This window comes from Hylobates moloch, unplaced genomic scaffold (genome assembly GCF_009828535.3).
Source record: "Hylobates moloch isolate HMO894 unplaced genomic scaffold, HMol_V3 SCAFFOLD_12, whole genome shotgun sequence".
NCBI lineage: Eukaryota > Metazoa > Chordata > Mammalia > Primates > Hylobatidae > Hylobates > Hylobates moloch.
The window spans coordinates 51234307-51251688 of NW_026652287.1; the positions used below are offsets into that span (position 1 = coordinate 51234307).

The 17382-nt window shown below is 58.1% G+C and overlaps 1 protein-coding gene across 1 annotated transcript; it reads left to right on the forward strand.

Annotated features, from left to right (window-relative positions):
- Positions 1-238: 238 nt before the first annotated feature.
- PIK3R2 (phosphoinositide-3-kinase regulatory subunit 2) lies at positions 239-16545 on the forward strand. The gene is made up of 16 exons (XM_032170131.2): positions 239-370; positions 2533-3277; positions 7838-7930; positions 8288-8338; positions 8425-8556; positions 8650-8863; positions 9325-9410; positions 9561-9669; positions 9767-9865; positions 10330-10510; positions 10626-10751; positions 13505-13647; positions 14401-14577; positions 15711-15782; positions 15970-16140; positions 16332-16545. Exons 2-16 carry the CDS (start codon positions 2956-2958, stop codon positions 16537-16539), a joined length of 2184 nt encoding a protein of 727 aa, XP_032026022.1. The 5' UTR covers positions 239-370; positions 2533-2955; the 3' UTR covers positions 16540-16545.
- Positions 16546-17382: the final 837 nt, after the last annotated feature.

A 17382-nucleotide genomic window follows, 5' to 3' on the forward strand; every position in this document is an offset into this window, starting at 1 on the left:
CTCGGGCGTCTCTAAGCCCAGCCGAACCCAGCTTCGGATCCCTCGCCGAGCCGATTGCACTCGGCTACCTCCGGAAATGCTCGGCTGTCTCGGGGCACCGTCTGGTCCACCAGTCCCGCGGGATTAAGTTCGGCTACTTCCGGAAACACTCGGGTGCCCCCTTCCCTCAGGCTCCGCCTCGGCCTCCGTTCACCCGCCCGGCCCGAATACGCTCGGGCATTTCCGCCGGGGGCGGGCCAGGCCGCTCGGAACCGTGGCGGCGGCGGAGGCGGGGATCCCGCGGCTGCGGCGACGGTGGCCGCGGTGGAGCCACGGGGCGGGCTCGGCTTGGTGTGACGGCGGCTGCGGCGGCGGTGGCGGCCGCGACCAGGTGAGTCCTGACTGGCCCTCGTGGCGGGGGCGGCTGGGAGTGTGCTTAAATGCGGGGCACCCGGGGGCAGTGCCAGGCCCCGGTGGAAGCCAGAACGCAAGCGCCAGGCTGCGTCGGGCCCCGCGGGAACTGGGGGGGCCGCAGGCAAGGGGGGGCCTCGGGCTCGGCTCCGCAGCGGTGCAGCCTCCCTGGGACGGTCGGGGCAGAATGGGGGAACTGCCCGCGTCCAAGATACTGGACTGGAGCCGCGGCCCCAAATGAAGGGAGGCCCTGCCTGGAATGGGGCTTCGAATAGTACCGAGGGGCGCCCAGGCATTGTGCGGGGTAGAATGGGGTGCGGGAGGGCCGGGGGTCGAACCCACTTCCGGTCCCCTAGCCGGGTGGCCGGGTCCACGCAGACCCAAGTGCGCGTCTGTGTGAGCGCTCAGGCCCTGCCTTCACCCGCAGAGCCCCCAGCCCTACCTGCCCCGCCCCTCCCGCCTCCCGGGTTCGGGGAGCGCTGCTCCCGGGGCGCGCACACCGGGGCGTGGGGGCGGGCTGGCAGGCAGATCCAGGCGGTTTCCTGGGCATCCCCTCTCGGGGCCTCAGTTTCCCCACCTGTAGAATGAGGGTAACAGAGGCCTGGGAGTGGGTAAGTTGGGCACCCGAGAATGTGGCGCCCCTCCGCCGTGCTCGGACACCTCTTGGGGCTCTCCATGACTGAAGGATGCTCAGAGCCTCCACCTGACACTCGGGCCTCTTGGTGGATAGCACCTATCCTTATAGCCACCCTGAATCCTTGACAAGCAACTTAACCCACTGCCAAGCCTTTGCATGTGCTGTTCCCTCTGCCTATCGCGCATTCCTATCCGCTGTGATGATCCATTCTCTAGAATAGCACGTCCATCCCCCGACCCTAGCCCTGTCCATCACAGGGGGTCTCAACCTGCAGGGCCAGGCTGGGAATGTGTGCCCATCTCTGCCTCCCCAGGCTGGGGCTCCTGGGGAATGATCAATGCCCTGCTGCCGGCAGCCTCCCCTCCTCAGCTGCAGTACCCCCACCTGGCTCCCTGTCCCTCCCTGAGGCTAAGATTCCCTCTAAGCACCTCCCCATCTGCATTTTGTGCCTACTCTGGGCCCCAGGCTGGAGCTACCTGCCAGCCCACTCACTCCTCCTCTGCAGAGACTGGAGGTCCATTTGCTTGGACTCACCTCGAGGCCTTTGCTTGTGCAGGGGGCCTCTTCCTGGACTTCGTTCCCTACCTCTTAGTTCAGCTGGCCTGACCCCTCCCTGGAGCTCCCAAAGCACCCGGAGTGGCCCCCATTGAGTCCTCCCTGCCCTAGGTATCTGGCCACCTGGCTGCTGCACCCTCATGTCCAACTGGGCCAAGTCGGCAGATCTAGGTATAAGTCCTGGCTTCCTCCTGGCCTACTGCACGGCCCTAGATACCTCCCTGCTCTGAGCCTCAGTTTCCCCATCTGTAACAGGGGTGATGAAAAGCCTGTTTACTGGCCGGGCGCGGTGGCTCACACCTGTAATCCCAACACTTTGGAAGGCAGAGGCAGGAGGATTGCTTCAGCCCAGGAGTTTGGGACCAACCTGGGCAACATAGCAAGACCCCACCTCTATTGGAAAAAAAAAAAAAAAAAAGGGCTGGGCAAGGTGGCTCATGCTTGTAATCCCAGCACTTTGGGAGGCCAAGACGAACGGATCACTTGAGGTCAGGAGTTCAAGACCAGCCTGGCCAACATGGTGAAACCTCGTCTCTACTAAAAATACAAAGATTAGCTGGGCATGGTGGCCTGCTACTCGGGAGGCTGAGGCAGGAGAATCGCTTGAACCTGGGAGACAGGTTGCAGTGAGCTGAGATCACACCACTGCACTCCAGCCTGGGCAACACAGCAAGACTCTATCTCAAAAAAAAAAAAAAAAAAAAAAAAAACTGATTTACTGAGCATGTAGTATACCTTGGGCAGGTTCTTGGGAACTCTACTCCCAGCAGCTCCAAGGGAAGCCTGCCAGTATACCCATTTTACAGATGGAGAAGCTGAGGCCCTGAGAGGGACTGGCCCCAAGGTCACCCAGTGATTCAGGGAATTCCAAATCAGGATTTGGGCCCATCTCCGTGTTGGGGGTGAGAGGAGTTGGCCTGGCTAACGCTGCCCTATCCCTGTCTCCCTAGGTCGGCGTCCTTGGCTGGCCGAGCATGGTGGCAGCCTGCACCCTTGGCTCCCTCGTCTGGTGCAGCCAGCAGAGCCGCCAGCCTTGGGCGCCCATGGCCCTCCGTGTGAGGGCGTGAGCGGCCTGCCCCAGCCTCACCTGCTGATGGAGGACTCATTGGCCCAGTGACCTGACACCACGCCACCAACTCCCTCCCACCAGTCGACGAATGGTGGACCCAGCGACGAGTGGCCCTTGTAAGGGTCATGGAATAATTTGAAGCGAGGCATGAGCGGCCCCCGTGGTCGCCTGTGACTGCTGGAGATAGAGGTCCCAGCACCCCAAGCCAACCCAGCGGACCCTCCCAGCCCTGCTCCAGCCAATGGGGCCAGTGGGGCTCCAAGCAGCCACCTAACCATCCAGACCCCACCCCACCCACGCGGCCATGGCGGGCCCTGAGGGCTTCCAGTACCGCGCTCTGTACCCGTTCCGCCGGGAGCGGCCGGAGGACCTGGAGCTGCTGCCCGGCGATGTGCTGGTAGTGAGCCGGGCGGCCTTGCAGGCACTGGGCGTGGCCGAGGGTGGCGAGCGCTGCCCACAGAGCGTGGGCTGGATGCCCGGCCTCAACGAGCGCACACGGCAGCGAGGTGACTTCCCTGGCACCTACGTGGAGTTCCTGGGGCCCGTGGCCCTGGCCCGGCCCGGCCCTCGCCCACGGGGCCCCCGCCCACTGCCCGCCAGGCCCCGTGATGGGGCCCCTGAGCCAGGTGAGCAGCAAGCAGGGGCCCTGGAAAACGGGGGTGGTCCCCTCAGACCCTTGGTCTCCTCTTCTGTCCAGTGAGGCAATGGGATCTCCAAGGAAGGAGGAAAAAGGACATTTGGTCATTTGACAAGTGTCTTCAGTGCTAGGCTCAGCAGTGGACACAAGGCCTGTTCCTGCCCTCATGAGCTGGTTCAAGAAGGGATGAGAGCGTGTTTAGGAGGTGACACATGCCATGAGGAAGGGGGCTTGCATGGGAAGATGCGAGAGTGGAAGCTCAAGGCAGTGGGGGCAGCGAGGGCAGAGGCTGTGGAGTGGAACTCTAATGTTGGGAACGGCCAGCAGGAGGACTGGAGGGAGGAAGGGTAGGGCAATGTGCGCCGGCCTGGAGGACTTCGTGGGATTGATTTTGAGGACAATTCAGAGTGTTCAGTAGGATTCAGAGGCTCAGCCTAGCTTCATCCTGCATTCTGCAGACAGGGTCCCTTGAAGAACTCCTTTGGAGACCCTGATTTCCAAAATGAAGCCACAAGGAGGGTGGGATTTGGGCTGCTCAGCTGAGGCCACACAGCACAGTGGGGTATGAGGACCCCACATCCCTCTTCAAAGACCCTTAGCCATCGCCACTTGCCAGGGGTGTGCCAGGTGTGGAGAATCGGGGACACCGAGCCCACTCAGTGACCGCTGTTTGATGGGCAGGGAGTGTGGGCTCTGGCCGGGGAAACTGAGGCCCGGGTTGCAAAGAGGAGGCTGAGAAGTGCTGCATGCCCGGCACGGTCTGCTCCGACCCTCCCAGCAGCCCAGCAAAAGGCCCTGTGTGCAGACCAGGAGGCCTGAGTGCAAGGCCGTCAAATGCCGCACTTGGAACCAGTTGGTCGCCCAGGGAGGCCAAAGCCCCAGGAGGTGCCAGGCCTGCTTTGTGCCAGTGTGACATTGCCCAAAGGCAAACCAGAGTCCCCCAGCGCAGGGCGGAATAGGGGGTGCCGAGGTGGTGCGACACTGGCCCCGGCCTCCCGGCATCTGGTATCTCCAGGGCCCAGGCCCGCGTCCCGCCTTGGCCTGAAGGAGCAGGAGGCGGCCCCGTCCGGGCTCCCGGCCAGAATCTGCCTCTCCCCCTGGTAACAGCCACCTCCCTCCTCTGCCTGGCCTCTGTCCAGCCACCATACACGGCCCCACGTGGGGCGGCTGCCCAGCCCCACCCTCTGAATCTTCCAGGGTTATGTGACCTCGGCCAGAACCCACCCCCTCGAGGCCTCAGTTTCCTCATCTGGAAACAACAGGGTTGGTCCCTGGGGATGCTGGGACCCAACCCCTCGGAAATGTGCTGAAGTCACCTGAGCCCCACCTGGCTTTGCACCCACAGGGGAGGTTGCAGCCCCTCTGAGGCACAATTCCTCACCTGTGAAGTCGGGGTGATGCAGTTCTGATGGGAACCCCCTCCCCATTCTGCAGACTGATCCCAGGCCACTGTCAGGGTTGAGTTTCCCAACCCACCGGCCAGAGCGTCACCCACCTCCTCTTGTCCTTTTTCTTTTTTTTTTTTTTTTTTTTGTGGCGTTTTCGTTGCAGCTGGGCCTTTCTCCAGCTTGAGGCGCCACCTGGCCCATCACTCAGGGAGGCCCCGCAGGCCCTGGCTTGCCCCTGCTGTGTGCCAGGGCGTCCCCGCCGAGGGCCAGAGCAGCGTCCAATGGTGGCAGACAGCGAGCTGCTGAGGCGGGGATGCTGCACACAAAAGGCCCTGTAGAGCTGGGAAGCCAGGGCTGGGAGGGGGCTGGGCCCAGGATGCCGCCGGCACCCGCTAGGAGGGGTTTCAGCTTTTCTAAAAGGAGAGCAGTAATTTTCTTTCTTTTCTGAATTTTAATTTGGGGAAGAAATAATTTTTTAGAAGCAAAATGATTAAGAAAACGGGTCATGGTCCTTGGAAAGAAGCTGTTCTGACCCAGGCCGGGATATTTTTCTTTTCTTTCCTTTCAACCACTTTTTTGTTTGCATCAAGAAGGGTGAAGCGGGCCAGGCACAGTGGCTCATGCCTGTAATCCCAGCACTTTGGGAGGCCAAGGCGAGAGGATCACTTGAGGTCAGGAGTTCAAGACCAGCCTGGCCAACAGGGTGAAATCCCGTCTCTACTAAAATAATACAAAAATTAGCCAGGCATGGTGGCACCCACCTATAATTCCAGCTACTCAGGAGGCTAAGTCATGAGAATCGCTCGAACCCGGGAGATGGAGGTTGCAGTGATCCAAGATCGCGCCACTGAACACCAGCCTGGGCGACAGAGCAAGACTCCATCTCAAAAAAAAACAAAAACAAAAAACGAGGAGGCCAAGGCAAGTGGATCGCTTGGGGCCAGGAGTTCCAGGCTGCAGTGAGCTAGGATTGCGCCACTGCACTCCAACCCAGATGACAGAGCAAGAACGTGTCTCAGAAAAAATGAGAGGCAATGTCATTGGCCCATTTTTCATTTGAAGGAACTGAGGCCCAGAGAGGGCAGGTCCTGTGGCCAAGATTGCACAGCAGGTTGTGGCAGAGCCCAAACCTGCTATATGACTTTCAGTGGCTGCCACAAAAATTACCACCAACTAGGTGGCTTCAAACAATGGAAATGTATTTATTAATTAATGTATCTTTTTGTTTTGTTTTGTTTAGAGATGGAGTTTCGCTTTTGTTGCCCAGGCTGGAGTGCAATGGTGCAATCTCGGCTCCTGCAACCTCCGCCTCCCAGGTTCAAGCGATTCCCCTGCCTCAGCCTCCCGAGTAGCTGGGATTACAGGCACGCGCCACGATGCCTGGCTAATTTTTGTATTTCTAGTAGAGACAGGGTTTCACCATGTTGGTCAGGCTGGTCTCAAACTCCTGACCACAAGTGATATGCTCACCTCGGCCTCCCAAAGTGCTGGGATTACAGGCGTGAGCCACCGTGCCTGGCCTCCTTTTTTTTATTATTATTATTTAAGAGATGGGGTCTCACTCTGTTGTCCAGTCTGGTCTTGAACTCCTGGACTCAAACGATCCTCCCGCCTTGGCCTCCCAAAGTGTTGAGATTACAGATGTGAGCCTTTGTGCCCCGCCACAACAGAAACTTATTCTGTCATGTTTCTGGAGGCTGGAAGTCCAAAATCACGGTCGTGCCCCCTCTGAAGTTTCCTTCCTTCCAGCTTCTGGTGCCTCCAGGCATTCATTCCTCTCGTGCATGGGTTGATTATTCCAATCTCTGCCTTGGCATTCTCTTCTTTTTTTTGAGACAGAATCTCACTCTGTCACCCAGACTGGAGTGCTGTGGCGTGATCTCAACTCACGGCAACCTCTGCCTCCTGGGTTCAAGCAATTCACCTGCCTCAGCCTCCCGAGTAGCTGGGATTACAGGTGTGCACCACCACACCTGGCTCATTTTTTTGTACTTTTAGTAGAGATGGGGTTTCACCATGTTGGCCAGACTGGTCTTGAAGTCTTGTTTTTTTTTTTTTTTTTTTGAGAAGGAGTCTCGCTCTTTCACCCAGGCCGGAGTGCAGTGGCACGATCTCGGCTCACTGCAGGCTCCATCCCCCGGGGTTCACGCCATTCTCCTGCCTCAGCCTCCCATGTAGCTGGGACTACAGGCGCCCACCACCTCGCCCAGCTAATTTTTTTGTATTTTTTAGCAGAGACGGGGTTTCACCGTGTTAGCCAGGATGGTCTCGATCTCCTGACCTCGTGATCCGCCCGCCTCGGCCTCCCAAAGTGCTGGGATTACAGGCGTGAGCCACCGCGCCTGGCCTGGTCTTGAAGTCTTAACCTCAAGTGACCTGCCGGTCTCAGCCTCCCAAAGTACTAGGATTACAGGCGTGAGCCATCACGCCTGGCCTATTGATTTATTTTTGAAATGGAGTCTTGCTCTGTCGCCCAGGCTGGAGTGCAGTGGTGCAGTCTTGGCTCACTGCAACCTCCGCCTCCCGGGTTCAAGCGATTCTCCTGCCTCAACCTCCCGAGTAGCTGGGATTACAGGCACCCACCACCACGCCCAGCTAATTTTTCTGATTTTAGTAGAGACGAGTTCGCCATGTTGATCAGGCTGGTTCGAACTCCTGGCCTCCGGTGATCCACCCACCTCAGTCTCCCAAAGTGCTGGGATTCCAGGCTCGAGCCGCCATCCTGGCCGGCTTTCTCTTGTTACAAGGACATCAGCGAGTGGGTTTAGTGTCCAGCCTAATGCCAGGCTTGTCTCATGTACAGATTCTTGCTTTCCTTACACCTGCAAAGACCTATTTCCAAATAAGGTCACAGGTACCAGGGATGAGGACTTGGACATATCTTTTTGAGGACTTTATTCAGCACACTCCACCTAGTCTGTGAAGTTGTGTGAACTCCTGGTATTTTAACCCAGAAAATTGTGTCCCATCAATTCTGCCCTCTCCCAGCCCCTGCACCCAAGGTCTTGCAGCCTCCTGCGGATGGGAGTCAAGGTACCAGGCACTTGCCTGAGCTGGGCTCTGCCTCAAACTGCCCCAGCTGAGGTCCAGCCGGCAAAGAGAGGGGCTGGGCTCCTTCCAGGAACCCCACCAACATGCAACCCCCCTGCTTCCCCCACCAGGCCTCACACTCCCCGACTTGCCCGAGCAGTTCTCCCCACCTGATGTGGCACCCCCTCTTCTGGTGAAGCTTGTGGAGGCCATTGAAAGGACAGGTGAGTTCCAGCCTGGCTGCAGCCCCTGGATTCTGCTTGCTTACCTCTAGTGACAGGCGACTCATCCCCTCACAGGGCCTCCAAGCTCATGCTGCACGGAAACAGGCTGAGCCTGGATGCCGTGGGCCTCTATGTTGACTAGGGCACAGAGTGACTCCTAAGGGAAGATAGGAAGGTGAACATGACCAGGCCACTGCATGTGCTGTGCCCTCTCCCAGTTTTCCCTCCCCACCCCTCCCATGCCCTTATCTCTGGGCGGCAAAGGGAGACCGCAGGGGGGTTGAGCGGCCAGCCCAGGCCTCACAGGGGGTCGGGGCAGCATTTGAGAGCTGACTCGCCTGTCCCCGTCACCCCCAGGGCTGGACAGCGAATCTCACTACCGGCCGGAGCTGCCCGCACCGCGTACAGGTGAAGGGGAGCCTCAATGGGGTGGGGGGGGGAGGCTGGGGGCCCCAGTACACATGAGCTGGACATGTGCTCCCCTGTACCCGCAGACTGGTCCCTGAGCGACGTGGATCAGTGGGACGCGGCAGCCCTGGCTGACGGCATTAAGAGCTTCCTGCTGGCACTGCCCGCGCCGCTCGTGACCCCCGAGGCCTTGGCCGAGGCGCGCCGGGCCCTGCGGGGTGAGCCTGGCGGGGAGCCCGGGGGAAGGAGGGGGCTGTAGCGGGCGGGAGGGCCCAGGCCCGGCTCACCCTGCCCTGGCCATCTGTCCGCAGAGGCCGCGGGGCCCGTGGGGCCGGCGCTGGAGCCACCGACGCTGCCGCTGCACCGTGCGCTCACGCTGCGCTTCCTGCTCCAGCACCTGGGCCGCGTGGCCCGCCGCGCCCCGGCCCTGGGTCCCGCGGTCCGGGCCCTGGGCGCCACCTTTGGGCCGCTGCTGCTGCGCGCGCCGCCGCCGTCCTCGCCGCCACCAGGGGGCGCTCCCGACGGGTGAGGGGCGGGGCGGGGCGGGGCGGAGCCGGAGCGAGCAGGGGTGGAGTTTGGGGTGTGGTGGGCGCGGCATGGCCAGAGAGAGCGGCGTCTAGACCTTAAGAAGGGAGGGGACGGGGTCCAGCGTGAGAAGCTGCGTTATTGTGATGACGGAGAGTTGTGGGACAGAAGGTGAAGGGGCCTAGTCCCGAAGCATGTGGGTGGTGCCTGCACCTTCCCTTCTGCTCCTCGCAGCTCCAGTACTGCTCTCTTGCTCGCCTTTGTGTGAGAATTTATGGAGCACTTACTGCATACAGCTATGGGGGAGCTGGCCTCGCACATGTGCCTGTATCATCTCCTCCTCCTCCCTGCACATACCGTCTCGTATATCCCCCAGGCATGCAAGCGCACGCACAATCCTGTGCACATGCGTGGGCGGACAGGCCCTACCCAGCCCTCACCACACTCCCCTTCCCCCTAAGGAGTGAGCCCAGCCCTGACTTCCCGGCGCTGCTGTTGGAGAAGCTGCTTCAGGAACACTTGGAAGAGCAGGAGGTTGCGCCCCCAGGTGAGTCCCCTGTATTGCTGTCATTTCTTCCCGTTGGGGGCCGTAAATACTGATCCCTGAGTGCTGTCGGCATCAGCAGGCCGGTTGCAGTGGGAGGCAGCCACAGTATACAGTCGGTGCTCAGGATGCATTTGTTTTCCTGTCCCCCAGCGCTGCCGCCTAAACCCCCCAAGGCAAAGCCGGCCCCCACAGGCCTGGCCAATGGAGGGAGCCCACCCTCCCTGCAGGATGCTGAGTGGTACTGGGGGGACATTTCAAGGTAGGTTGCTGGCAGGGGGCCAGGGACCAAGGAGGTGTCACAGGGTGAGCGGGGTCTCCAGGTGGCTCGGCAGTCCCAATGTTGGATGTCCCCACAGGGAGGAGGTGAACGAGAAACTCCGGGACACTCCCGATGGCACCTTCCTAGTCCGAGATGCTTCTAGCAAGATCCAGGGCGAGTACACGCTGACCCTCAGGTGGGGGCCTGTCCCTGCAACGATAGCCGGGGGTCACAGGTCACGGAGACTGGGAGTTCAGAGGGGATAGAACATGTGCAGTTTCAAGAATGGGGGGCCAGGTGCGGTGGCTTACACCTGTAATCTCAGCACTTTGGGAGGCTGAGGCTGGCAGATCACCTGAGGTCAGGAGTTTAAAACCAGCCTGGCCAACATGGTGAAACCCCGTCTCTACTAAAAAATAAAAAAAAAAAATTAGCTAGGCATGGTGATGGACGCCTGTAATCCTAGCTACTCGGGAGGCTGAGGCAGGAGAATTGCTTGAACCCGGGAGGCGGAGGTTGCAGCGAGCCGAGATCGCACCACTGCACTGCAGCCTGGACAACAGAGCAGCAAGACTCTGTCTCAAAAAAAAACAAAGGGACGGGGATTGAGGGTCAGGTGCGGGGTCCCACTGGGTGCCAACACCCCTTCTCCTCCCCCAGGAAAGGCGGGAACAATAAGCTGATCAAGGTCTTCCACCGAGATGGGCACTATGGCTTCTCAGAGCCACTCACCTTCTGCTCCGTCGTGGACCTCATCAATCACTACCGCCACGAGTCGCTGGCCCAGTACAACGCCAAGCTGGACACACGGCTCCTCTACCCTGTGTCCAAATACCAGCAGGTCTGTGTCGCCCTGGGAGCCAGGGAGGGTAGCACCTGGCTGGCCCCAGGCCTCAGTTTCCTAGGTAGACCCGACCAGGCTATGCATCTCCCCTCATTCCCCCACGTATCTCCAGGACCAGATTGTCAAGGAAGATAGCGTGGAGGCGGTGGGTGCCCAGCTCAAGGTCTATCACCAGCAATACCAGGACAAGAGCCGCGAGTATGACCAGCTCTATGAAGAGTACACAAGGACCTCCCAGGTACTCCAGGCCCCGTACATGAGGGAAACTGAGGCATAGAGAGGCAGTGGCAAGGCCAGGAGCAGGACGACCAACCCCAGAGGACTTGAGGATGAATATCCGGTTGCAGGTCACAGAGCAGGCACTTAGCACCAAGGGCTGTTCTAAAAACATAGAAATAAGGCCAGGCACAGTGCCTCACGTCTGTGCACTCGGGAGGCTGAGACAGGAGGATCACTTGAGCCCAGGAGTTCAAGATCATTCTAGGCAACATAGGGAGACCCCTCTACAAAAAATTTAAAAATTAACTGGGTGTGGTGGTGCATGCTTCTACTCCCAGCTACTCAGGAGGCTAAGGTGGGAGGATCCCTTGAGCCTGGGAGTTTGAGGCTGCATTGAACTGTGATCATGCTGCTGCACTCCAGCCTGGGTGACAGGGCAAGACCTTGTCTCTAAAAACAAATAAAAACAGAAATAAGCGTACGAGGCTGCGTGGGGTGGCTCACGCCTGTAATCCCAGCACTTTGGGAGGCCGAGATGGGTGGATCACTTGAGGTCAGGAGTTCGAGACCAACTTGGCCAACATGTTGAAACCCTGTCTCTACTAAAAATACAAAAATTAGCTGGGCATGGTGGCGGATGCCTGTAATCCCAGCTATTCAGGAGGCTGAGGCAGGAGAATCGCTTGAGCCTGGGAGGCAGAGATTGCAATGAGCCAAGATCATGCTACTACACTCCAGCCTGGGTGACAAGAGCAAAACTCCATCTAAAAAAAATAATAATTAAAATTTAAAAATAAGTGTACGAGCTTTTACAAAACCAAAAAAGGACAGATGAGAAGGGCCCAACCAGCCGCACAGGAGTGGCTGAGCCAGGACCTGAGGAGTGTCCAGGATGAGCCTATCTCCAGCTGGACCTCAGTTTTCCCATCTGCAGAATGGAACCATGGACCTTGATTACTTATGTCCCCTTCAACCAAGATGTTACTCAAAATGAAATCATGCCAGGTGCAGGGCGCGCACCTCTAATCCCAGCTACTCGGAAGGCTGAGGCGGGAGGATCGCTTGAGCCCAGGAGTTCAAGACCTGCCTGGGTAACATAGCAAGACTTTGTCTCTTAATAAAATTAAAATTAAGCGAGAGGTTTTATCACTCAAGAACTGTGCTAATAAGCTTCTTTTGCAAGTTAAGAGGGAATAGATTCAGGTGGAACAGCTGGGAATTCCTCAGTCCTCCCTAGTACCCTAAGGGTTTTCTTTTTGTCCTCTTTTTTTTTTTTTTTTTTTTTGAGACAATGTCTTGCTCTGTCATCCAGGCTAGAGTGCCATGGCACGATCTCAGCTCACTGCAACCTCCGCCTCCCTGGTTCAAGCGATTCTCCTGCCTCAGCCTCCCAAGTAACTGGGACTACAGGCACGTGCCACCATGCCTGGGTGATTTTTATATTTTTAGTAGAGACGGGGTTTCACTGTGTTGGCCAGGCTGGTCTCGAACTCCTGGCCTCAAGTGATCTGGCTGCCTCGGCCTCCCAAAGTAAAAAAAGAAAAAAAAAAAATTAATAAAATTAAAAGGTGGGCTAGGCACAGTGGTTCATGCCTGTAATCCCAGCACTTTGGGAGGCCGAGGCAGGCAGATCATCTGAGGTCAGGAGTTTGAGACCAGCCTGGCCAACATGGTGAAACCCCATCTCTACCAAAAAGATAAAAAAGTTAGCCGAGCTAGGCACAGTGGCTCAAGCCTGTAATCCCAGCACTTTGGGAGGCTGAGGCAGGTGGATCACGAGGTAAGGAGTTCAAGACCAGTCTGGCCAACATGGTGAATCTCCGTCTCTACTAAAAATACAAAAAATTAGGTATCATGGCATGCACCTGTAATCCCAGCTACTCAAGAGGCTGAGGCAGGAGAATAGCTTGAACCTGAGAGGTGGAGGTTGCAGTGAGCCGAGATCACACCATTGCACTCCATCCTGGGACAGAGTGAGACTCCGTCTCAAAAAAAAAAAAAATTAGCTGGGCATGGTGGCGCACACCTGTAATACCAGCTACTTGGAAGGCTGAGGCAGGAGAACCACTTGAACCCGAGAGGCAGAGGTTGCAGTGAGCCAAGATCACGCCACTGCTCCAGCCTGGGCGACAAGAGCGAGACTCCGTCTCAAACAAAAAAAAATTTTGAGGTGCTGTCTCACCATGTTGCCCAGGCTGGCCTCAGACTCCTCAGGGTTCAAGAGATCCTCCCACTTTAGCCTCCCAACTAGCTGGGATTACAGGCAATCTCCACCACCCCTGGCCTCTGTCCTCTTTTTACTGATGTGTTAGCTGAAGCTCTTAATGGACAAGACAATTGTCCAGGATCAGTTAGGAGCACTGTAACCTCAGAATTGACTTTGGTCCTGAGCCTCAGTTTCCCTGTTAATAGTTGTTACTTTGTTAGGGGTTGTTGGAAGCGTCCATGGGACAATGTAAGGAAAGTCCTAGTGCAGCATCTCGCCGAAGAAGCCCTGTGAGCTGTAGCAACTAGATCTCTCATTCATTCTCAGCAGTGTTAACAGGTCCAGGTGTTTGTGGATACCTATAGGAGGATGTAAAGAGGGTTTGAGGGGTGGGGTTTTGAAGGCTGAATAGGAGTTCATTTGGTGCAGCAGGCATTAGAAGAATAACACTCCGATAGAGGGACCAGCTTGAGCAGTCTCCATATCAGAGTTGAGGCGTGCCTTTACCCCTCATGAGGGCCTTTTGGGGAGTCCCAGGAGGTGCTGAGCTGCGCCCTCTCCTCCAGGAGCTGCAGATGAAGCGTACCGCAATTGAGGCCTTCAATGAGACTATCAAGATCTTTGAAGAGCAGGGCCAGACTCAAGAGAAGTGCAGCAAGGAATACCTGGAGCGCTTCCGGCGTGAGGGCAACGAGAAAGAGATGCAGAGGTGAGTCTGGCGCCTCTGCCCTGCCCTACCCCACCCTGATCTGGTGCGGTACAAGCCAGGGAGGGAAGGAAGCAGAAGGAGGCCAGCCACTTGGAGGCAAAGAGTAGTCTGTTGAAATGGACTTTGGGCCTGGTGCGATGGCTCAGGCCTGTAATCCCAGCACTTCAGGAGGCCGAGGCGGGTGGATCTCCTGAGGCCAGGAGTTTGAGACCGGCCTGGCCAACATGGTGAAACCCTATCTCTATTAAAAATACTTGAACCTGGAGTTGGAGGTTGCAGTGAGCTGAGATCGCACCACTGCACTCCAGCTTAGGTGACAGAGCAAGACTGTCTCAAAAAAAAAAAAAAAAAAGGAAATGGGCTTTGAAGGATGAATAGGAGTTTGCCAGAAAGCGAAATCAGAGGAAACAGAGCATAGGCTCAGAGGCTGGAAGCACATAGTCTGGTGCAAAGTAGGTCCTTGAGAAAACCCTGGAGGCCGGGTGCAGTGGCTCATTCCTGCAACCCCAGCACTGTGGGAGGCCGAGACGGAAGGATTGCTTGATCCCAGGAGTTTGAGACCAGCCTGGGCAACATGGCAAAACCTATCTCTACAAAAAATATTAAAATGTCAGCCAGACATGGTGGTGCACACCTGTGGTCCCAGCTACTCAGGAGGCTGAGGTGGGAAGGTCACCTGAGCCCAGGAGTTTGAGGGTGCAGTGAGCTGAGATAAAACCCTGAGGTCTCTGCGCCACCCCACCCCTCCCACAGGATCCTGCTGAACTCCGAGCGGCTCAAGTCCCGCATTGCCGAGATCCATGAGAGCCGCACGAAGCTGGAGCAGCAGCTGCGGGCCCAGGCCTCGGACAACCGGGAGATTGACAAGCGAATGAACAGCCTCAAGCCGGACCTCATGCAGCTGCGCAAGATCCGAGACCAGTACCTCGTGTAAGTGGAGGCTTCGTGCTTCCCTGCGGCTCCCTGCTGACTGCTGCGGCACATGGAGATCTCTCTAGGAGTCTCAGTCTCTCTCCACCAAGTGGCCCTTCCTGGGCCCCGAGACCCCTTAAACGGGCCCCTTGAAAGTTTTCCCGTAGGTCAGCCTCAGCTTAGTCAGACGTGTGTGCAATGGGAGTGTCACTCCTATCCCATTCCATTTTGTGGAAAGTTGGGAGCCTTCCACAAAAATTCCTGCTGGGCTGGGCGCGATGGCTCATACCTGTAATCCCAGCACTTTGGGAGGCCAAGGCAGGCAGATGGATCACTTGATGCCAGGGGTTCGAGACCAGCCTGGCCAACATGGTGAAACCCCGTCTCTACTAAAAATAAAAAGTACAAAAACCGGCCAGGCATGGTGGTGGGCGCCTGTAATCCCAGTTACTCAAGAGGCTGAGGCAGGAGAATCACTTGAACCGGAAGGTGGAGTTTGCAGTGAGCAGAGATTATGCCAATGCAGTTCAGCCTGGGCAACAGAGCAACACTCTGCCTCAAAAACAAAACAAAAAAAAGTCGCCCGCTGTGCAACCTACCATGCTGGGTGGCTGCAGCAGCCCTGTCCTGGGTTCAAATCAGTTTAAATCCTGCTTCCACCCACCAACCTCCTGAAGACCTCAGCCAGAGCCTCCACCTCCCTCCTGAGCCTCAGGGAGGGCACTGTCGCATGCCAGGTGCTGTGCTAAGCACCGTGCTTGTTATGAGTTCATTTGGTCCTTTCCAAGCCCTTCGTAAAGTTTGCCCTTTACAGCTGGGGAGACTGAGGCACAGAACCGACAGCTGCCCTGTGCAGAGGCCAGCAGTGCTGGAATAAGCCTCTGGTGATGATGAGGTGCCTGGGGGCTCCATAAGCGTTAACAGAAACAGAAAAATGAGGGGTGTGGGTCAGGGTTCCTCAGCAGAGCTGGGGGAGCCACCCTGGGTTCAGGCTGCCCTGAGCCAGGTCAGCGCTGCCCTCTTGTGGCAACCAGAGATATTGTACCCAGAACCCTTTCTCCTCAGCTAGACCCTGCCTCCCACCGGACAGGCCCACTGTGGGCTCAGCACCCACACAACTGTACAAGCCCACCTTTCCGGTTCCTTCTCAGGTGGCTCACCCAGAAAGGCGCCCGGCAGAAGAAAATCAACGAGTGGCTGGGGATTAAAAATGAGACTGAGGAGTGAGTGACTGCCTGGAGGGAGGCAGGGAGGGCTTCCCAGAGGAGGGGGCCATTTGGGGTGGGTTTTGAAGAATGAGTAGGAGTTCACCAGGGAGGAAAAGTTGTCCAGGCAGCTGGGGAGCCTCGGAGGCTGGCAGGTGAGTGACCAGGGCCCTCCCCGCCATCCCCCGCCGCCCCCCCACCCCAGCCAGTACGCGCTGATGGAGGACGAGGACGATCTCCCGCACCACGAGGAACGCACTTGGTACGTGGGCAAGATCAATCGCACGCAGGCAGAGGAGATGCTGAGCGGCAAGCGGGATGGCACCTTCCTCATCCGCGAGAGCAGCCAGCGGGGCTGCTACGCCTGCTCCGTAGTGTGAGTGGACCGCAGCGCTGGGGATCCCCGCGTCCCTCCCAGAGCTCTCATTGAATGCCTGCCGCGTGCCAGGCCTTGGGAAGGAGTCCCTGGTGGGGTAATCCGGGACAGGGGAGCACGTGGCCCTGGAACAGGGAAAGCTTGGCGGAGAGGCCAGCCTTCTGACCCCGCCCTCTCGTCTGCCCCCATAGAGTGGACGGCGACACCAAGCACTGCGTCATCTACCGCACGGCCACCGGCTTCGGCTTCGCGGAGCCCTACAACCTGTACGGGTCGCTGAAGGAGCTGGTGCTGCACTACCAGCACGCCTCGCTCGTGCAGCACAACGACGCGCTCACCGTCACCCTGGCGCACCCAGTGCGCGCCCCCGGCCCCGGGCCGCCGCCTGCCGCCCGCTGAGCGCCGAGGACCCGCCCCAAGCAGAGCCGCCCCTGGGCCCGTCTGCACCGTGACGGGAGCCACGGACCAGACCAGCCACATCCAGGGGTCCTCATTTCTCCGGCTCTGGCTCTTGTTTGGGGTTCTCTCATCCTCCTTCTCTTTCCTTCTCTCCTTCCCTCCCTCCCTCCTTCCCTCCCCCATTCTCCAGATCTCCCTCTGTCTCCTTTTCTCTGTCTTTCTTGGCCCCTGTCTCTCTCCATGTTGGGGGTCCTGCCTCCCCCACCCCATATCTCCGTGTCCCCTGGGCATTGCCCTCTCCATGGCTCTGGTCACCCTGACCCTCTGCCCTGCCCACCGCAGGTCCCCCGGGGTCCCGGAAGCCCCTTCTGGCTGCACCTGCCATGTTTACAGAGGGCCCCTGGGCTGCGCGGCCCCAGCCTGGGCACCCTGATTTTTAAGCCATAGACCTGGGGTCAGGGCAGGAAGGAACTTCACTCCGCTGCTTCCGAGAACCTCGGCCGTGACATTCGGGGCCGGGCGGGACCCGCCCCACAGACTCCAACTTCCCCTCCAAACCCCGAAGTGAAACCCGCCACCGGGTTACCCCCACAATGGGGCCGCTGCGAGTTCATCCACCCCCGAAAAAATAATTAAACTCGCAGGCCAGGCACGGTGGCTCACGCCTGTAATCCCGGCACTTTGGGAGGCCAAGATGGGCGGATCTTTTGAGGTCAGGAGTTGGAGGCCAGCCTGGCCAAAATAGCGAAACCCCATATCTACTAAAATACAAAAATTTGCCGGGCGTGGTGGCGGCCGCCTGTAATCCCAGCTACTTGGGAGGCTGAGGCGCGAGAATCTCTT